Below are 23106 nucleotides of genomic sequence, written 5' to 3'. Positions count from 1 at the left end.
AAAAGAAGGGAAGAAAGAAAGGAAGAAAGAGAGAGAGAGACAAAGAAAGAAAAGGAGGAAGAAATAAAGGTTGTGACTTGTCATGTCAGATTCAGTGGCTCTATACTCTTTGTTTTCAGAATCAAAATTCCGACTTTCAACAACAACAACTACAATTTATTTCTATTTAAAATGAATTAACCTGTTACTTTTATTTAGCTGCATTAAGCATTTGGAAAATTGTACATACTTTTCCTCTTCTTTTTCCTCTATTTATTAATTTGTTATTATTAGTATTTAAAGATTTAAAAAAATTTTTTTTTACAGATTTTAGGTAATGGGCAGATCAGAAAGTCAGATGGATATAACTGATATCAGCACTCCAAGGCCAAAGAAACAACGATGGACCCCACTGGAGATCAGTCTCTCCGTCCTTGTCCTGCTCCTTACCATCATCGCTGTGACGATGATCGCACTCTATGCAACCTATGATGGTGAGTTACTCCCACACCTGTGCACACATCCATGCACAAGAGAGTGGAATCTTCATCTTATGCTTTTTTCATCTGCCAAACGAATGTGTTAAGGAGAGGGACACTTAAGGATGGTGGCATAAAGATTCCTTTATAAAATGTAACATCAATATGTCGAAACAATTAACTCTGACTAAAGTACAATGTCTTTTATGTTTCAGCTAAGTTATTAATTGCCAAGCGTATTTAGTGCACTCATGCTTATTTTATTAGGATTCTAATGTATAATTTTATTTGATTAAAGTGTACACAATTTTATGGCCAACCTCAATTCGTGAAATTTGTTGTGTCATTGAAATTCTAAAAGGCTTCACAGGAATCTAAGAGGTCTAATTTAAGTCTTGGAAGTTTTTCACAATAAGGATTAGAAAAGATTGGTTCCTTAACAGGAAAAAAAAGATTACCAGACTAAAATGACTGATTATTTCAATTTAATAGACCTTAGTGTGTAGAAATGATACTGCTGAATGCACTGCTTTCTTCGTAAGAAAAAATTTAAATTTAGGATTTGCCTATTTTATTTCTGTATTTTTTTTCTAGCTATTGACAATGATATAAAATACTCAGATTTTAGCTCTTCCTTTAAGGAATTGATTATTTACTTGGCAGTTTTTATCTTCTTTTTTTTTTTATTTTATTTTATTTTATTTATTTATTTGAGACAGAGAGAATGAGAGACAGAGAGCATGAGAGGGAGGAGGGTCAGAGGGAGAAGCAGACTCCCCACCGAGCAGGGACCCCGATGCGGGACTCGATCCCGGGACTCCAGGATCATGACCTGAGCCGAAGGCAGTCGCTCAACCAACTGAGCCACCCAGGCGCCCCTACTTGGCAGTTTTTAAAAGAACAAAAGATAGGGAGAAATTAGAAGACTGTACTGCAAATATTTACACATATACCCTTCTTTTTCTAGATGGTATTTGTAAGTCGTCAGACTGCATAAAATCAGGTAAGAAGATGGTTTTTAAATTTAATAGTTTTACAAGTAATGCATAACATTTAAAAATCAAATGCTAATAGGCAACCATCCCTACATTTTCTTTGTTTATACTTTTATTCCTTATACCTCATTTATTTACAGTAGAGGAAAATCTAAATGTATTAAAGTAGTAGATTAATTAGCTAGTTTATTCTAAAAAAGAATTCAGTCTTTTCATACCTGGAGTGTTTAGTAGGGTGATAGAGAACTATATCTCTAGCTTTATGGAGCTTGCCATATAGTTGGAGAAAGAAAATCAACACACTGAAATGGTGAGCATCGTATCATTATGTTACTTTCTCGATGCAGGTCATGAGAGGGGTAAGAACTAAGGAGGGAGTGAAATGTAGTCTGCAAAGCTAGATGGAGAAGTGAAGATTTGGGAGAGGCCTTGAAACAGGGCTAGGGTTTGCAAGTGGAGGTACAGAAGAGGGGATGCCATACAGCGAGAAAGAACAACAGGAGTAAGTCATGTTGTTGAGAAGCAGTGAATGTGTAGGCTTGATAAATAGGGACACATTGTGGAGAGCTTTGAATATCCATGTGTTAGCCTTGATGTTGTAGTGAAGGAGAAATGGCTATTTTACAGAACAGATCACTCACTAAGGCAAAAGCTGAACAATGATTCCAGGACTGCGGGGTTGGGTGGGTTGAGTGCGAAGCCGTGAGCCAGAGAGGGTGGGCCGGTGGGGGCCGCTGTAATGCAGATGTGCATTGAAGAGCCAGCCTGCGGTGGGATGAGAGAGCTATGTGACAACATGAAGAGAGAATGGGATGGCTCAGTGGAATGGACTTACTCAATGAAGGACATGAAGGATTTGAAAATGAAGCCAAATTTGAAAACCTAAGGACTCAGGAGAATGGTGGCAATGTGCACAGAAATAGAGAAGTTAGGAGGTAAGTTTGTTTTAGGGAGAGATGTGATTAATATGGATTTGGACATGTGGGGTCTGAGCCAGGGGTTACATGCAAGTGGGGAGAGACAGCAGAAAAGTAGAGATGGAGTGTAAGAAGATCTCTCATGCAGTGCATTTAGGATCTGTCCAGGGGTGATAGGTGAAGCCTTGGGGGTATTTGAGTTCCCAAAATGGAGATGAGCTATAAGGGCCAAACTTAAGAAGACACTGAGAATTAGAGTGGAAGGAAAAGAAAAGTCAGAGAAAGGAACAGAGAAAGTGTGTGGAGTTATAAGATGTCACATCAATTAGAGTGTGGTGCAAAAGAGAACATTTTGACAAGAAGAAAGTTCGCAGCTGAGCACAACACCCTGGGATATGAATACGGTATTTATATCTTGTCTCCTTTGGCAGGAGATTCTAAACCTCCTTCCTAATGTTTACATTTCTTCCAAGAAATAACCTGTCCCAAATGATTTTGACCCATTTGAACCATTTAGATGGTTTTATCTGGGCTTTTGCTATTCATTGACCTTTGCAAAATAATGATAAGAAAATATCTCGGGATTTTAGGTGATATTCATGATCTGAATGTTTGCCCTTTGTTTTTCTGTATTGTTTTTTGATATTTTCATTGCTATAGTCATTCTGGATCTCATGCACTGGCAGGACACCTAAGACATGATATGGGTGGCTGAAGGGAGGCCTGATTGGGACATCAGCCATTGGCTGCTCAACATACTAACAGGGACTTGCCCATCCAACGGCTTTCCCAGAACAAGAGCAGTTTCTTTATTCCCCAGGAAATGGCTGCACAGATATCCTGGCTGGGAGATGTCCAGGGTCACTGTGCCAGAATCGGTATAGGCCCAAGTTGTCAGTTACCATTTGCTCCTCCCCCAAACCCTGCCCCACTTTTCTCTCTACCTGCTGCTCTTATTATATGCTCATGACCTATCCTGTTTCAAGAAACTCCTGCTTACATATCAACCTCTAATTGTCTCCAAGTTTCTCTGTCCTTAATACACTTAACATGTTTTTTAAGTCTCTTAGTCTATAGATTCTCTCTCGCACTTTCTTTCTCACTCCGTTCTTCTCTTTCTTTTTTATTTTGTTTTTGAAGAAACGGAATCCTTTCCCTAGTTAGGCATAGAGATCTAGGTAGGTTCCTCTAGTGGTAGCTACCCCAATTAGCAATGTGATATCTGGAATCTGGAGTCTCAGATGTGACTTACTGCTTAGGGGTGGGGCTCTGGCCTTTTTTAATAGTGTTTGGCAAATCTCAATTCATTAAGACATGTTTGACATGTATCCTTTAATTGTAGGTTAGAAATCATACCAAATGTAAAACACTTGAAAAACTCTTTCTTGGCAGAGAAATGTATACTATAGAAATAGTGTCAGTGGTAAACAAAGTTGCTGAATAACTCTGTTTTTATTCAGCTCTGTTTGTTTACAAGCTGCTAGAATACTTTCATGTTTACTACTCTTCCTGGGAGAAAAAATAAAGATGAAACTCACTCTCATGGATACAGTATTCACACTCGTGCCTGTTCACACACCCACAGTCCCCTGCTGGTTAGTAAACTTTTTCTGCTATAAAAGATACAACTACTGTTTTTAGAAGTTGCTGCAAATTAACAAAATTCTAGGGGAATTGTTGGGCAGAAGAAAGTATGAAAGAAAGGGAATGAGCAGAGTCCAGTAGATGGAAAGGAAGAGAAAGACGGGAAAAAAGGATGTTGAAAAGAATATGAAGTCTCCTACTGACAATTCTAGATGACTTTAAAAGACTGGGGGAATTCAAATCTAAGCACAGAAATCCTTGAGAATTGGAAAATAGGTATTGCTAGACAAGGTGCTTATTTTCAGTGAAAGTTGGTTCTAACTTAAATCTTTCTCTGGGTGGATAAGGATGTCATGGCAAGTGATCATTGAGCTGCACAGGCTCCTAGAGACCCAGCTGCCCGCAAAGGGCTGACGTGGACATAATTGGAAACATTGGTCATGACACCCAGGTTTTGACTGAAATGTCACATTTGAGAGAAACATGCATAGACTCAGGTATGACCATACATCTGTAAGGAGCTAAAGTTGACTTTATGGAGCCAATAAAGCTCTTGAAAAAACAGCCTGATACCTTGCTTACAAGATTCCTAGCAGCCTAACCAGCCCTGTAAACTGAATATGAATGACCTGATGGGAAATCACCACAAGAGCTCACATATAGACAGTCTATGTGCCTCCTGCTCTCTGGGCCACTCAGAAGGATCACCGGACACATTTAAATTACAAACGAGGGGCTGCCTGGCTGGCTCAGTCGGTAGAGCATGTGACTCTTGATCTTGGGGTTGTGAGTTAGAGCTCCACATTGGGGGTAGAGTTAGCTTAATAAATAAATAAATAAATTACAAGCCAGGGGAAAACAAAACCAAAAACTCTTTGATTCTTTGAAGTCAAGTGATAGAAGTCAAGTCATACTGAAGCAAAAATGAAATGTTGTAGAAGGCTGTGGAGCATCTTGAAATGTATTTGGTGTTAGGTACTTTAAATCTGAGCATCTGTAAATTTAAATATTTATAATATACACAAATGATGTTTACAATACATACTTAATTTGCCTGTGTATGAAATGTATCAGTTTGAAAGATTACACCAAACCTAAAATAAAACAAACACTACTTAACAAATAACAAGTTAAGGCTTCAAAACCCTACTATTAAAGCATGAGTAATATTATTCATCTCTTATTTACCCTACAAGATTGTCAAAAATATGGAGTTATAGAGCTTGCTTGTGATTCCTCAAACTTCTCCATGTAAATCTAAATCCTGAAACTGGCTTCCTGTGCATTGCAACCTTACTAACTCAGAAGATTTCAAGGAATCACATGCTTTAAATCAGGGCTTCTCAACTTCATCACTGTTGACATTTTGGCCCGGATAATTCTTTGTTGGGGGAGGGGGCTGTCCCGTGCATTATAGGATGTTTAGTGGCATCCCTGGCCTTTTACCCACTAGATGTCTAGTACCATTCCCCTCCCAACTCAAGACAACCAAAAAATGTCTCCGGACATTGCTATGGTCCCCTTGGGACAGTAGAATCACCTCCAACTAGGTACCACTGGCTTGAATGATCTCAAGAGAACATCCAGTGCCTTTCCCATTGTTGTAGTGGAATAATGCCTCCCTAAAGATACCCACTTCCTATCCCCAGATCCTGTGAATATGTTACCTTATTTGGAAAAAGGGGACTTTGCAAATCTGATTTAGGATCTTGAAATGGGGAGATCATCCTGAATTATTTGGGCGGCCTTATGTAATCACAAGCATTCTTTTAAGGGGAAGGGAGCAGGAGGGTTAGAAACAGAGAAGGAAATACAACCACAGAAGAGCAGGAAGCAGAGGTTGGAGTGAGGCAGCCACAAGCCAAGGGATGTGTGCAGCCTCGAGAAGCTGGAAAGGGGAAGGAATGGTTCTCCATTGTAGCATCCAGAACGAATGCAGCATTGATAACTTTTTTAGAGCTCTATGATAGTAAATTTCTGCTGTTTTAAGCCAGTAAGTTTGTAGTAATTTGTTAGAGCAGTGAGAGGGACCTAAGACACCCTCCATACTTACTTATTTTAAGGCTCTCTCTGAAGAATTCAAACATGCACACACATACACACACGTGTTTCCCATCAAGCTGCCCCTTCATTACTAAATTGAGGGGTGTAATACAGAGATATAGGGAAGGAATGTTAAATAGATTTGTAGAGGAGTATAATAATAGAATACAGGTGAATAATAATAGAATATAATACAATAAAATAATAATAGCTAACAGTGAATATTTATGTGTCCAGCACTACTGTAAAAAGTTTATATGTATTAACACATTTGATTCTTATAATGACCCTGTGAGGTAGGTACCTTTATATCTTATTTTTACAGATGATCAAACTTGGGCTAGGATTCCAACCCAGGCAGTCTGGTTCTGGAACTTATACTCATGACCACTTCTCCATGTTGCCTCAAAGGAGACTAGAGTCTATCCAACTTTTAGTACCCTATGTCTGTACATATGAAAGCAGATTGCCTCCCCTCCTGCTAGAACCTAATGCTCAGAGGCATAAGAAGACTCTCTGAGAGTTGAAATAATTAAATCTACACTGAGAAGGAGGAGAATAAATAAATCTCTCTTCAATCCAAAAACCAGCTATTTTACTGAGAACATTGAGCATCTTCATCAGTGATTTTAGTACATCAGATACAACCTGGAATTGAGGGGTCTAAAGAAGCAAATATTAGCAGTGTTGTCTTAGACTGTCCAGGGGATAGAGAAGCCAAGTTTAGATACATGAGCAATACAATGCACAAGAGAGAGAGAAAGACTGCCTGTATAATTGTGCAGGTTATATATTGCATAATTATGGTAGCCCCGAGAGACTGGTTCACGGAGCATCGAGACCTGGATGAAACCTCTCAGAACTGTTCATTTCCTTTCCTCTTTAATTTTCTACTCACCAAGGCAAACTTTTTTTTTCTACCAAGCAAACTTTTGATGAGTATTTAATTATTAATAGAAAGAAAAGAGACATTCTGTTCACTTGAAGGATAGATTCAGCATGGTGAGATAATGTATTCATATTCTGAATATGAACCTACAAATTCCTGATCATTTTTGCAAGGGTCAGATTCTGGTAATGCCCTAGGTGAGGTATCTTGGCACCAGCTGGCCTTTTCCTGGAAGCAGCAAGGACTCTCTGGCTCACTATTGGCCCTGGTCTCTCCTTTCTTGCCTGTTAACAGCCCAGAAGTCTCCATGAAGAAAAATGGCACAACTAGATCAGTCCAGGAATGACTGCAGACGACTCTGGAGGGCTACCAGGCACGGGCCAGCCTTTCAGAGTAGGAGATGAGGCTATTTCATTATGTAATTAAGATGGAAAAAATCCTCCAGGCAATAAGAACGCAGCAGGTATCCACAGCAGGTATCTTAGTGGAAGCCGGCTGAAGCACACCTTTGTTAATTTAAATGTGGCATGTGACAGTTTGCTTTGGGCAGCTTTCCTGGTGCCATTCTCCTGACAATTGTGGAGCAATCCTTGCTTTAAAAATTCTCCAGTTAAAATTAGCATCTGTCAATCAAATCCTTTCCAAGAAGGGAATCAATTATGTGATAAATACAAACATATGTAACATATTTTTCTTACCTGCTGGGTAGAATTTAAGCAGTAGTGCACTGTCATTTTTTTCCCCCTAAATGCATGGCCAAGGCATGGAAAACATAGATAAGTTGAATGAAATGACTACAGGGGAAGAAAATTAGCAATGCCTGGTAAGCTTATTTGGAATCCTAAGGTTTGTTTTACAGCTGTGAAAATTACCTGTATAGGAAGGAGAGTGGCTATAAACTGTAGCTTAGGCTGGGATGAGGACCCTAGCTTTACACTTACCATTGTAGAATGAGAGGTATGGGGAAGACGCCTCTGTGGCTCAAGGGTCTTGCTTTGTTCTGTTCATCACCAAATCCGTGGGCTAGCAAGGTGCTTTCCAGTAACCCTCTGATATAATATGAAGATCAAGTTGATAATATTAATAGATTATTTAAGGGAAATTTAAAAATAGAGAATTAAAAAATCATAAGGGGGAAATTCCCAAGCCCTTGAATCCTGAAAGATTTCATTCCCTCCAATCATTTAGGAAAGGAGATAACAACAGTGTAGTGGTGGAGTGGGGGAGACTACTTTTGATCCTATTTCTGACTGACTGAAAACTAGAATATATTCTCTCTATTCAACACAACCACACCTCATACCCACTAGAAAGGCTGTAATAAAAAAAAAAAGTACTAAGTGTTAGTGAGGATGTGGAGACTGGAGCCATCATACATTGTTGGAATGGAAAACACCTCAGTACATCCCAGCTGAATATGTAAAAATCATTTTGGAAAACATTTGGCGATTTTCATAAAAAGTTAAACACACTCTTTGCATACGACCCAGCAATTCCACACCTAGGTGTTTACTTAAGAGAAATGAAAACACATGTCCTCACAAGAACTTTTATGTGATTGCTCATTATGGCATTATTCATAATAGCCCAAACATGGAAACATGGAAATGTCTATCAACAGGTGAATAAACAAAATATGGTATAGCCATAAATGGGAATACCACACAATGATAAAAAGTTGACACATACAACAGTATGTGTGAACCTCAGAGACATTATGTTAAGTGAAATAAGTCAGACACAGAAACTGGCCTATTATACAATTCCATTAAATTTCCAGAGAAGGTAAAATTACAAAAGAAGCACAAGGCAGGACAGCTATTGCCTGGAGCTGGGAGTGGGGCAGGGTTGTTGCAAATGGGTACAAGGGAGCCTTTTGGGTGGTGGAAGTGTTCTAAAGTTGGATTGTGGTGATGGTTTTGTACAACTGTATAAATTTACTAAAAAGTCTTGGTTGAAGTTTATGGTATGCAAACTGTAACTCAATACAACCATTAAGAAACAAAACAAAACCACCCTCATCCCTTTCTTTCATCTCCCCAATGTCCATCTGTAAATAATTATATTTTGATCCTCTGATTGCTATTATATGTTGAGTCCCATTTCTGCAATTCAAAATGAGTATGTGTTGTTTTCAGTGCCTACCAAATCTTCACTAAATAACCTAACTCAAGCTTCTCCATTTGAGCTAGTATCTATTCTTGGATTTTATGAGGGTAATGTTGACGAAAGTCTCTGAAAACAGAAAATCAAGTAGGAAGTTAAAATTACATCAGAATCGGACATGGGACGCATTGTTTGCATGAGCTGGGGTTTCACTTTCAGAGGGAGTCAGAGATGCGTGTGGTATCGGAAGGCTAGGTGAACCAGCCATTTCTGAAAAAAGGTCAGAATACGGGGTCTACCGCAGAGCAGTTACCATGGATAGTCCTGCTTTGGGAAAAATGTGTTGGTTTCATATATGGGTTCGGTGAAATATTTCCATTTTCACCTGGACTGCTAGTAAGAGTCAAATTTGTTTTACCCTGTAATCGTAGGACCTCTTTGTATGCCATTTGATTCATTTGCATTATTCTTATTTTTTTTAAAGATTTTATTTATTTGACAGAGAGAGACACAGCGAGAGAGGGAACACAAGCAGGGGGAGTGGGAGAGGGAGAAGCAGGCTTCCTGCGGAGCAGGGGGCCCAATGCAGGGCTGGATCCCAGGACCCTGGGATCATGACCTGAGCCAAAGGCAGATGCTTAACTGACTGAGCCACCCAGGCGCCCCATTAGCATTATTCTTATCCTCCTTTTTCTTTCTCATCCGTTGTATAGGAGTTAGTTTATGTTGCCTTGTAAGGCCACTTTGGATTCATTTCAATAGGTTAATCATTGGATGAATAGGATATAGACAAATTCCAGCAGTAGATATGGGTAGAAGAAAGGCTGTTAAATAGTAAGCTTTATTTCAAAGAGATAGAAGTATTATGAATAATTAAGGCACAGTCTTTTGAAAGATTGTGGCTTCTTTTCCCACTAAGCCAACGTAGCATGGGGGAAGTAGGATGCAAGTTTTGGCCACATCCTGTGTTGTTAGCATGTGATCTTAATTAAGTCGGCTTAGCTTTCTGTGTTTTATTTTCCTTATCTACAAAATTGGATTTATAGTATCTCATTTTACAGAGAAACACTGAAGACTAATGACAGCCCATTTCACATTTCACATCCTTCAGGGAGGTGCCCCGTAGGTATAATGCACAGATATATTCCATTTTATGTGTTTTTTTCATGCAAGTTACAGATGCACTGTTTAAAGCTACTTATGGAGAATCAAAAAGCAGTCAATATATTTTTAAAGACGAAAGCGTGGTCAAAAGAGAGAGGGAAAGGGGCGCGTGGGTGGCTCAGTCGTTGTCTGCCTTCGGCTCAGGTCATGATCCCAGGGTCCTGGGATCGAGCCCCGCATCGGGCTCCCTGCTCGGCGGGAAGCCTGCTTCTCCCTCTCCCACTCCCCCTGCTTGTGTTCCCTCTCTCGCTGTCTCTCTCTCTGTCAAATAAATAAATAAAATCTCAAAAAAAAAAAAAGAGAGGGAAGGGGAGGGGGACGGAGAGAAAGTAGTACATTCTATATATTCTCGGGTGAAATTTGTCATCCCTTATTAACATTTTCCTTGACTTCTGTGCTCTATCTTAGCACAGGGGATGAGAGGTCAGCCTGTGAAGAAGTTAAAATGAGCGGATTCAGGAACAGGCGCTTAGATCTATGTTTCCTATAAAGGAAAACCTACCCACAGGCACACTGATTTGAATGCGTAATTACCCTATGCTCACCCTTGCACACTCTCACCGTTAGCCCTTCCCTTGCCACTGATTGGCCCCTTGAAAGTAAATAAGCCAGAGACCTGCTGCAATAAGAGAATAACCGGATCCTTGCTGTTCAAAGTCTGGTCCATAGGACAACAGCGTCAGCATCGGCATCAGCTGGGAAACTTGCAAAAGTGTGCATTCTCGGGCCCCACCTCAGACCTACTGAATCTGCAGCTGCAATTTTAGTATAGTCCCCAGGAGAATAGTGTGCACAATAAAGTCTGAAAAGTGCTGAAGAATAGTGATTCTCAACTCCGGGTGCTTATTAGGATAATTGGGGAAGCTTTTAAAATATACCCATGCCAAACCATCTCTGACACACAAAAGTTCGTGTTCCTTCAATGGAGTGGTCTCTGTTAGGTGTCAGGAAGAAAAACATTTTAACTAAATCAACTGACATTAAGGTACGTAAGAATTATGCGGATATTTGCATTTTTAAAAGAAAGTGTATGTTAACCAATGAATTGCTTTAACAGGTGCAATTTCAGGCTGTGCTACCTGTGTAAAGTAAGTTAGAGTGGGTGAGGCACTGGGCCAGTTTGTCTGCTAGTAGTGGAGAAGTTCAACCTGGCACATCCTCTTGAATGTCCCTGGAATAATGTGGGCAGGAATGTTTTCATAGAGACTTCAGAACCACTTCTTTCCTCATCCGTTCATTCATTTATTCCTTCATCTCTCCATTCATTTAATGGTTTTTTTTTTTCTAAAAACATTAAGCGAGCACCTTCTAAATGTTGGATACTTTTCTAGACACCCAGGAACATGAACCCAGATAACCCCTTGACCTTAGGAAAGTGGTAGTCCAGTCAGCATAACAGACCAAGAAACAAAATGACCACATGGTTTGGATAAGTGCTATGACAGAGACAAGCAGAATGTGCTCTAGGCCCTCTGAGAAAGGAGCAGCTGAACCAGATCAGTCATGGGGGTGGGCAGCTAGAGTGATTGTAATGGGCCGGGAAAGCATTCTCAAGAGGAAACGTCACCCACTAAGTTCTGAAGGATAGTCAGAGATTGCCCGGCTAGTGGAGCAGAGAGCAGCACGTACATGGCGCTAGATGCAACGTGCCAGTGAAGGCTTGGTGAGCTTAGGACCTGCATATGGTTCATGATGGCTGGAAGGATGCTCCAGGCTAGCAAGTTATGGTACTGGAAAAGTAAATGGGGGCTTGATCATGTACTGCATAGCTTGTAATTCCTCCCAAAGTCTATAGAAAATAAAGAAATATCTTACAGGGATATCAAGCTTGCCTGCTGTCTAGCTCACACCTGGTAAAGTGGAGGCAAAGACTTACCCATACAAGGGAATAGCATTTCTGTGTCCCAAGTGTGAGGGGGAGCCTGGCAAGATTGGGGAACTGAAGGGATAGCTGTAGGGCTAAGTCATAGAGGGTGTGTATGAGGATGTGAAAGTGGGGAAGAGCCAGGGAAGTGTTGAACGTTGGCACGGAGATAAGCAGGTGTCGGATTTTGTAGTGCATGTTAAAGTGTTTGGACCTTCTACTAATAGCACTGAGAAATTACAGAAGGAAGGGTTTTAAATGAAGCGTGACTTGATCAGAACTGTTGGGAAGGATTACTGACTATAACTAAGGAATGTCTGTGGGCAGGAAATTAGGCCCCTGCCCACTTATCTGGATGAGAACTAATGGTTGCCTGGGTTTGAATGGTAACAGGGTGGAGAGAATGGACAGATTTTAACATGCAGTAAAAGGTCCCTCCTTTTGAGACAGTATAGACTTGAGATACTAGTAAGTCTTCCATGTGGCAAAGTTAGGGTTGGGTATAAGGATTCAGGAACCATCAGCATATGCATGATGTGATTGAGATTTACCAGGAAAGAAATGAAGATTTCCAAAAGGGACGAAGGAGGAGGAGTTGGGGAGGTAGAAGAAAAAGGAGTGAAGTGTAAAATCACCAAAGCAAAAAGAAGATAGTATGTTAAAAATTAGATCGCTGGAGTTAAGTGCAGCCGAGAGGTTGATGAGAAATGAAAGCAGAAAGGAAGAAGTTGAAGTTTCAGGAGGAAGGTGGGAAAATTGCTAAGTCTTGTTCCTGGGGACATAAGAGAATATATCCAGGGGAAAGATGGCAGGACTCCTCTTTGACAGAGGAGGGCCCCCTCTTCCTCTCTTACCAGGAGGAAAGAGGCAATGGTGGTCTGAATGCAAATACGTTTGGAGGCTGGGAAGGATAAGAAGGTGTGTCACTCATCATCCAGTTACTTCACTTTTCGCTGTGAAGTAAGAAGCAAAACCTGGCAAAGAAAGCAGGAGTATCGAAGGCTGGAAAGGGGCAGTGTATAGAGGGGAAGGGAAGGCTAAACAGGGCCAAGTATGTAGGAAGGCTGTGCACAGGATTGATAATCCTGTTGAAGCTGAAGGCCATTATTTGAAATGGCATTAAACCAGGCAGTTACAGGGTTTTCCCAGCATCACTGATAGTATCTTCTACAGATATTTATTGAGCACTGCTCTAGTTGCTGAGGATGGAGAAGCGAATAACACAAAGTCCCTGTTCGCAAGAAGCTCACAATAAAAAAGGAGACAGTCAATCAATCAATATATAAAATGCATATTAAATATCTCAGCCTAGAGTTGGAGGAGAAAGGAGGGCAGCTGGATAGATTCAGGGTAGGCTTACTTGCAGGGGGCAAGGGAAGGAAATACTTTGATGAGGTGATGGTTTAAATGATGGCACTACAGGTTGTAGTCTGGATAGAAGATAAAGGCAAAGGGAAAACAGAGTGGGCGTAGGGTGAGAGTTCCCAGTGAAGTTCAAGGGCAGGTATAGAGGGAATAAAGAAAGAGAAACACTTCTAAGGATCAGAAGGTCAGAGGATAGGTTACTCAAGTTGAAGATTTCAAAGGTAGAACTATTCTGGGTTATGGCAACATCAGGATGTTACCATAAAAAATGCATGTACTGATGTGCAGTGGAGGGGAAGGTCATGACAGGTCAGAAGGTTAAGAAATTCTATAGCTGAAGAGGAGCAGAGGTGGTCTCCACAGTCCCTGATATTACCTGGGAAGGTGGCGGAACTTTCATGGAGGGGATGACTGAGTGAGGTGTCCGTCTCTAATAAACAGCGATGAATGTCTAGAAAGTTAAAGAAATAAGGTAGTGGAGGCTGGAATGGTCGACTGGCAGAAGCCTAAATAGGCCCTGTGGCGAGTGATGATTTGGATGCTACTTGGAGTGATAATAGAAGGCTAGTTGTGCCTTTCAGTGTCTTGAAATGCTAGAGGGCCCGGGAGCTTCATGAGGAGGGGTTTTGGTTAAAGCAGAGAGCTGATGGCAGCACTGAGTGAGCAGGCTGAGCGCTTAATACGTAAATACTTAATTTAATACTTATTTATTACTTAAACACTTAAAATGCTCCTTTAATCCTGTTTCCTCTCACATCCCAGACCCATATCTTTCCTACTCCAGAGAAAAGTTTGCAGGAGATTTCCTTCTGAATGGAGGTAAATGTTTGCTGACAAGAGTTAAGATTCTAGAGTCTTAGGATGTGCCACCTGATCTAGAAATGAGTTCACACAGGTTAGGGCTTTTGGCTCACGCATTGTCATATGTAACCGAATATAATTCAAGTGGGTAAATAGCAACCAGCGAGGGGAAATGGTGGAGGGCCACCTGTCTGGCATACTGTTGTTGAGCTCCACTTGAGAGAATTACTAATGAATTCATTTTTACTTATCTTTTCACTCAAAGTGAATCCGTGAGTTCTTATCTTAAAACAAAATGTTTGTTTAAACGTTTCTCAGAGGCACAATCTTCCTTCAAAATTAAAAAAAAAAAGAAAACAACCCAAAACAGATTTGTTACATTTTAGAAATCCAAATATCTTTTAAAATTTTTATTTATTCATTTAATTTTATTTTGTTTTTCAAGATTTTATTTATGTATTTGAGAGAGAGAGCACAAGCAGGGGGAGGGGCAGAGGAAGAAGGAGAAGCAGACTCCCTGCTGAGCAGGGAGTCCCATGCTGAGCTCCATCCCAGGACCCTGAGATCATGACCTGAGCCAAAGGCAGACCCTTAACTGACTGAGCCACCCAAGTGCCCCTAATTTATGTATGTATGTATGTATGTATTTATTTAAATATTTCATATTTAAGTAATCTCTACACCCAACGTGGGGCTTAGACTTACAACCCCAAGATCAAGAGTCACATTCGCTACCAAATGAGCCAGCCAAGCACCCCAAAATATCTTTTTAAAAACCTTCAGTCCAGAGGAGTCTAACAGTAGTAGGACCTTAGCTGTGAAGCTAAAAAAGGGGGTTCAGTCCACCGCACAGACTAGATCATTGGGCAGTCAAATTGGAATCAATTAACAAGCAACCAATAGCCAGCCCTGCGTCTGTTTCTCTGTGCTTGATGCTTAAAGCAGAAACAAGCAAGTCAACTAAAAAATGATGGATACGGCCCAAGCCATATCTTTAAATAGTTTTTTTGGTTAATCAAGGCTTTCCTGAACTTCAAAGAAATTCTTATTTAAAGAACTCCCAAATCATTAAAGGCTTATAATAAGATGTGCTTGAGGATCCAGTAGTTACTTAAAAATACTTCCAGAAAAGAAAGCTTTTGTTAAATCCATGGGCTTAATTTTCTGGTATAATGAAATTACCTGAGTGAAATTAGGATGTTTTGATACCTCTGCTAGTCTGAGACCAGATGAATTCATTATCCCCAAGCATATGTATATAGCAATTAATGATTTCACTAACTTATAAGCCAAGAAGCAAAATATTTATTGTGTTTGTTCAGAGAAATAATTTAATTATATTTGAGTGGATCAAGTAAAGGAAGCAATATATAAAAAGTCATTAACCGAACTGAAAATTTCTCATAGCACTATCTATATTATCCAGTAGCAAGGATATAACAATATGTCTAGAAGAAATGGCACGAGTGATACCTTGAAAGCCCCCATAAACTCATATCCATGCAAATATGAATCTTTGCAAAGGGATTATAAGATAGTAGAAATAGACACTATGAAACTTGACATGATGTATTTTAACTATGGTAGTAAACTTAAAACCAAGAAAAGAAGTGAGAAGATTTGCAAAGTTTACAAATTGGTTGGGTTCCATGCAGGGCCCGTGGGGCAGGGTCAGACCCATTTCTGGCCCAGGCACTCACTCAGACCACGGTCAGTGGCTCTGACTCCAAATTTGCTCAGTCTCATGCCTCCTGAGCTGCCGCAGACCCCCAGCTCCAGTTACGGGGGTTCTTACCTTGTCCCTTGGGACCTCACTTCTGGTTCATTCCCCACCTTTGGAAACAGTTTCAGTTTTTCCTTCCCTGTCTTCTGGGCCTGAAATGTAGCTTAGCTCTTAACCTCATTGCCTTTTGCCAGAACTTGCAGAACTTCCTTGGATCAGCACACTGCTGGTTACAGCTCCTTTGTCACAACTGGTTGTGGGTTTTCATCCCTCCATTGCTCTTAGCTGGGAACTTCTTCTGTTGCTGACCCTTATAGTCTATCTAAAATAGGATTCAGTCTCACTGGACTGGCTCAGACTACTTCCACCTGAGCCCAAATGTTTCTTCATTTACTGAGGGAGGAACAGCTCACTAATCTTGTATGTCAACACAGAAAGCCAAGGATCCTGCTTTTCCCTAAGCCATCAACTACCACACCTATTAATTTTAAAATCTTGGAAGAATCAGGTTTTTGTCTTGTTTTATTTAATACAAAAAAATCTAATTTATGTGTGGAAAGTTAAAATTTTTTCAGATATTGCCTATCTGACTTTAAATGAACAATAAAAGTCATTTTTACTTCAAGCTTAGTAACAGAAAAAAGAAGTCATATCAAAATGTTTTAAGATGCTGATAGAGTACATGTGTGCTTTTCAAAGCTTTTAAATAACAGATGGTTATAATTTACTATGAAAAGACTTGAGTTAACTGAGAAGGAAGGATTCTTTTGGAATGTCCATTATCGACTAGTTGTGCAAAGTATTGGGATTAGATTCCTTGCTCTGGGTGGGGAGTGTACCTACAATTATTATTGCTTTTATATTCTGTGGAATATACTTTGAGTTATCTCTCAGGAATTGCACATCTCATACTGGTAACTCTTGTCATCGTTGATGATCTGAGGCTCCACCTTTCACCTCACCATGTGGTCATACAAATGGTGCCGTGATGTGTGAAACATAGAGGAGGTCAGCCGGCAGCTTAACGTCTGTGGTCCACCAGATCTCTGGATTCATGGAGAAGATCCATCCAAGCGAGGGCTCAGAAAATCATAAGCCGATTTGGCAGGGCATGTGTCCAAGAGATGCTTTAGAACCTCGTGACCAGCCATGGAGACAGAAAATAAAAGAAAAGCTGTCTCCATGGCATGCCCATGATGAGGACTTACAGGACAAGGCTGGCTGTTTCCTGCAGCCTCCACAAGAGTAAATGCTCTTTCCCATGATCAAATCCCTCCCCTTCACTGGACAAGGTGACAAAGGCCAAACCCCTGCTTATTAGTTCCCACCTGTCTGTTTCCACTAGTCACAGAGAGGTAGGGCTCCTTCCGGGGTGCTGAATCTTTGGGAATGTAGCTCTTCATCCTTTATCCATCCTGCATCCTTCCTTCAGAGGTGGGCCTACCTTTCCACACCCATAGCCTCTTACACTGCAGTCCTCATATGTCAAGGCCATCACCCACCTTCTCAACCTGGAAAACAGCTTGGTACCTTACTCAAATATTCGTTGAATGACCAATGAATGAATGAATGAAATGCTCCTCTCCACCTTTGCCCAGCTAATTCTTCCTTCACTCCCAGAGCTCCTTGTACACCCATAACTCACATCTCACTTGTAGTTAGTTGTCCAATGTCTAGTTTTGCCAACTGCAATAAAAGCTTTGGCTTTTCTATCTTACTTGTCATTCTGTTTACAGGGCCTAGCATGGTGCAGGGCCCAGAGTAAGTTGTCCATACATACTGGTTGAATAAATAAATTATTTATTTATTTTCTTATATTTATTCTTGGGTTCCTTATCTTGAGGTCACAGAACCACTGCTGTCTAGGCAAAGTGATTTGTCAGGGCACCCAATACACAAATATGGCCACAAAGAAGTGTCCTCATTCAGGCTTTGTCCTGCTTACAGAAGTCAGACTTCTTGGCTCTGTGTTTCTCTGTCGAGGGTCCTGAGTTCAGCCCTCTGTCTCATCTGTCTCCTCTGCTGGCAGGGAAGTCAGTCACTCTCTTCCCAGTTGTTTCATTTACCTTGCTAATTCTACGCTCCTAAGCTCGAATCAGGTCGGCAAGGAAACAATTTCTGGAGGTATTTCTCTTTCCCTCTATTTTCCTGTTTCAGGGAGAATTTGCAACTCATTTCCTACTCAGGTAAGCATTTCCGGCTCTCTAGGACCCACATTACCACTAGTCTGGCTCTTCTTGTCTGCCTCTAGTTCTCTCGGAGCTCCCGCCCTTCTCCATAACCCATTTCCACTCTTGTCTCATGAAGCCCCTGTGCATTCCTTCTCCTGGGTGCCCTGAATTAGCTGAGCATTGCTGTTTTTCCCTATCCCTGGTTGCTTCATTCACAGCATGCTCATTCAGATTCCCGGTCAGCTCACAGATGCGACCACAGGCACACAGACACACTGCACATGACTCCTTGCCTTAGGTTACATATAAAATAAGAGCTTTACCCGTCTGCTGAATACTGGGTAAGCTTAGCAATTTGAAAGTGAGAATTGAGCATGGCTAGATACAATTACATTAGAGGAGTTCATGTACATTATGAAGGAAGCAGTCTTGTTTCAGAGGAAAATCTGCAAGCTCTGAGGGCAGAGATTATACCTGTTTATTCACCGTGGTGTATTTAGTTCTGAATGGTGTTCGATATATAGGGGGACTCAAAAATATTTGCCAAGATGAAATGAAAATTTTCCAAGTCTTTTCATGCTCCGCAAGGAGAAAAATTTTTTGGAGAAGGCAAATGATTGAGCCTAATCCTCTGTGTTTTCGATAATATAAAAGAGCTATTTATTCATTACAGAATATAAACATGTGGAGCCAAACACAACCTTATGTCAACTCAGCGCTTAGTTTGTTATACGTACTGAATTGAATAGTGCTCACTAGAGAAGAGCCTTCTTAACTGATTTTGACTTCAGTGTTCTAAAAGCATTGATGACCCAGCTTATCCTCCTGCTGCGATCTTTTTTGCACCACTCTCTAACCAAAATTGATGCAAAGGCAGAATGTCTTGAGTTATTCTCAGTAATTACCTATTACTGAAGTTGCTCTCATCACTCTATTTCAATAACATGACCTGAAATAACAAAATGCTTACATGGGAGAAACATGGGTATGTAAGCTCCCTGCTTCCTCTTCAGACACACCTGCCAGTATCCGGGGAGCTTGGGGTCTACCTGACGGGAGTGACTGAGGGAACATCATAGCCTTTTTCATCACTTTCAATATCTTTCCTCAAAAAGGAGCATTTTTATTCATTAACATTATAATCAACGTGCAGCCCCGGTAACTTATTTTAAGTGATATATTGTATTTAAATTGCAGGAGAATCTCTAATAGCTTTTTGCTAGCAAAGAATCTTTTAGGATTCAAAATGCAAATTGGATCTGGAAAAGAAAAATTATTTTTAGACATATGGCACTTTAACTTAACAGTAACACAGTTTCAGGGCTTTCAATTATTAACAGAATATGTTTTGGGTTGTGAATTTTGGAGGAATCCCTATTGGAAAATTATTGACTGTCCTCTCTTTGCTGTGAGCCATTCATTTAAATGGGCTGTAAGATAAGGCTGAAGAATTTGGGGAGAGCCAAAAAAGGATTATTATTGTGGGTCCATTAGACTTGAGATTTCTGTGATTATCTCAACAAATTCTAAAATTCAATGCCAAATGAGGTGAAAAGAATTCATGTAGCTATATTCATGTTATAGAGCAATTAAAACCTTAATTGGGCATCAAACCCTTACCCCCCCCCAAAAAAACTGGTTGCCATATAATTTAATTTGGAATCTCTTACCCTCTCTGTGTAGCTTCTGAAATTTCTTTAATGTTATTTGGATATGGAAGAATGATACTGTATTAAAAACGTCAACTTAAAATTAGACCTACGTTCTACCTAAAGTCATATTGGTGATCTTGGACATGTAACCACTCTGTGCCTAGATTTCCTTAAAATAGAGGTAATATGTCTTACTGTGTGGAGCAATTAATAAGGAAAAAAAGTTTAAAGCCAGAGAGGCAATTTAACATCACAGAAGAACTCAGACTCTGGCCACCAGTGCTTGAGGTCAAACCTTGGTCTTGTTGCTCAACAACCATCCTCAATTTCTACAGCTCTAGAATTGGGGACAAAAGTAGAGTTACCATATACAGTTTAATAAAAACAAATTTTAAAGAATTTAGAAACGTGCCTCTCGAGCAGTAAGTGCTCGGTGCCTAACACATGTCAACCACTGAATATTATTAGTAATAGTAGTAGTAGTATTACATGAGCATCTTTGGCTGAACCCGAAAAAAGGTCCTATATTTGACACTCTATATGTGAACCTGATATTGAGTTTATCTGTAAATCTGATAGCAGATGGATTCCAGGTTAAGCGTTTAGAAGTGTGTGCATGTGCATGTGTGTGTTTTTGTCTATACATTTAAGGTAAATGGGTCACATGCTTATATAAAATAGTTAGAAACTAATTACTGCTCAAGCTAAAACACAAAATAAAAGGTCTCCTTTTTTTTTTTAATTTTTTTTAAGTAATCTCTACAACCAACATGGGGCTTGAATTCACAACCCTGAGATCAAGAGTTGCGTGCTCTATCAGCTGAGCCAGCCAGGTGCCCCAGTTGGTCTCCTTTCTTGAGAGTTGTTCTACAGAACAATTCCCTATGCTTCCCTCAGATCTGCTTGTGTAAATCCACAGGCAGTTTCTGAACAAATGTATAGTGATGGCTTTTCTTGGTGCTGATCATTTAGACTAATGTAAGACTTGACCTTGGCTTAGCTGGAACCTAACTAGTGGTTGACAGGCAGTGGTTGATTAAATGATAAACTAACAGCCTAGATTACATTCAGCATGAGGTACTCCCCCCACCCAAACCCAACCTTTCTCTAACCAAGGTATCACAAAAGCCATCTGGGGACAAGAATTTCATTTAAAAGTGAGGAGTGGACCGTGGAAGAATCCAGAATGTTTGTCACGAAAACCATTTGGTTTTTATTAGCATTAGTCTGTGGGCTTGCTAATTTTCAGTCATTTTCCCTTCAGGAATGGCCCCCTAGATTCTAGTTTCCACATTACTGCCTTTTGAATGGAGTCCTTTGTGACCCGTTGTGATTACATTGCATTTTCCTTGTGTTCTTTCAAAACGTTCTGACTTTGCCTTAGTTTTGGCTGGGGGATGGTGGGAGGAGGGTAGCAGCAGGGGAATGAGGTCGACAATACTTTCAGAATGTTGTCAAAGAAGACTTTTAACTTGTCAAATTTGCCTAGTAACTAATATCAGGCTCAGTGTCTATTAATAAGAGAAGGTTGGGTCAGAAATGGGTGTCCTAAGGTCTTTACAAGAGCATTTGTTCCTGGGTACCCCAGCGTTTCTCTGACCTCTTCTAGACACTTCCAGAACAGTCATAAGCCAGGTTGATTATAGTGATTTTAAGGAAATGAAATGAAAATGTGTGGCCTGGAGTCAAAAAGCCAAGGGCTTGGGCTGATTTGGAGAGAACAAGCTGAAAACAGTTTTGCTCATATACCATTCCCTAAACCTTAGCTCCATGCAGAGTAAGAGGGTCAGAAAAGAAATTTTTTCATAGAATCAGATGTGTGGCACTTATATTGTAAATAGATGCCTAACCTATTTAAAATGTTTGACACTAACATATAATTGTAATAATTGAGGATGAAATTTTTTGAATCCATTCCCCCTTAATATTGTTGCCCGTTTTGTACATTTCCTGGATAGTTCAAAAGCCTCAAAGGAATGAAGGAAAAAGTATAGTCAATTCTAATTATTTGCGAATTCCCTATGTGCTAACTCACCTACTGGCTAAAATTTATTTGTAACCCCAGAATCAATACTTGTGGTGCTCTTAGGTCATTTGCAGACCTGAGCAGATTGGTGAAAGATGTGAGTCGCCCTCCACTTGTGTCCCCGGCTGAGGTCCAGCAAGGACTGTAAGCAAGGGTCCTTCTCTTGGTCTATTTAATGCCGTATTTTTCATATTTTTTGTGCTTTTTATTGGTTATTTCCTGGTTTAAAATGGCTCCCAGACATAGTGCTGAAGGGCTGTTAGTGTTTCTAAGCACCAGAAAGCTGTGTTGTGCCTTACAAAGAAAAAAACCTGTTAGTAAGCTTTGTTCCATCATGAGTTATAGCATTATTGGCCGTGAGTTCAGTATTAATGAGTCAATGATATATATTAAATAAAATGTCTTTCAATTAAATAAAAACGCACATAAAACAAGATTATGTATTGATCAGTTGATGAAAATGCTGTGTAATCAGAGGCTCATAAGAACCTAACCCTGTATTTTCCCAAGGGTCGATGACTCTGTACTTGCTAATTCAGTGTTAGTTGTGACTTTACAACAAACTCCATCAAATAAAAAGAGTTGACCATATTCATAATTCCCATGAATTCATTCTCATGGAAAAGCATCAGTGATCTACTAAGTAGGAACCAACTTTAAATAAGGTTAAGTCCACAATAAAGTGCCACAACACAAAGCTTTATGTTATCCTGTTTATTTATTTGCTGCTTGTGGCAATCATATTTATTTCCGATTTCCCTTATTTTACTGACAGTTTCCCCAGGAGCACTTGACACATGCAGAAATTTCTTTAAACACACACACACACACAAGACCAGAAAACTAGCCTCTAGGGAATGTACATGTATAAACATTGAAATATTTCTTGTGCATGGTGCCAAAAATCCTGTTTTCAGCTAGCAAACCATTGATGTTGTTGGAAAGCAGGGTATAGGGGCACCTGGGTGGCTCAGTCAGTTAAATGTCTGCCTTCAGCTCAGGTCATGATCCTGGGGTCCTGGGATCTAGCCCCACATTGGGTTCCCTGTTCAGTGGGGGAGCCTGTTTCTCCATCTCCCTCTGCCCCTTCCTGCCCCCCCCCCACTCTTGTGTGAACGGGCGCACTCTCTCTCTCAAATAAATAAATAAATAAATAAATAAAATAAAATTATAAAAAGCAGGGTATACAGGTAGGAAAGGGGGATCATGTGGCATGGAAGCCATTGGCATTCAAAGACAGACCAAGGATCTCCCCTTCTTGAGCTGACAGGCAGAGGAATTCTAGTGTAACTGGCGTTTCATCATGTCTAATTATGTCTGGCCACTGGTGGAGTGGTTGTGCCTCAGG

General features: G+C 40.3%; 1 protein-coding gene across 1 annotated transcript in view; it reads left to right on the top strand.

Moving 5' to 3' along the window:
- Positions 1 to 316: 316 nt before the first annotated feature.
- The window catches only part of MME (membrane metalloendopeptidase), a 93877-nt gene continuing 71087 nt past the window's right edge, over positions 317 to 23106 (top strand). The window contains exons 1-2 of the mRNA XM_044915127.1: positions 317 to 473; positions 1426 to 1461. Of these exons, the coding sequence (XP_044771062.1) occupies positions 317 to 473; positions 1426 to 1461 (193 nt within the window). The remainder of the gene's footprint in view (positions 474 to 1425; positions 1462 to 23106) is intronic.

The sequence above is a fragment of the Neomonachus schauinslandi genome, chromosome 1 (genome assembly GCF_002201575.2).
Source record: "Neomonachus schauinslandi chromosome 1, ASM220157v2, whole genome shotgun sequence".
NCBI lineage: Eukaryota > Metazoa > Chordata > Mammalia > Carnivora > Phocidae > Neomonachus > Neomonachus schauinslandi.
Note: the sequence above shows the minus strand (reverse complement) of the source record. Positions and strands in the feature narration are given on the sequence as shown.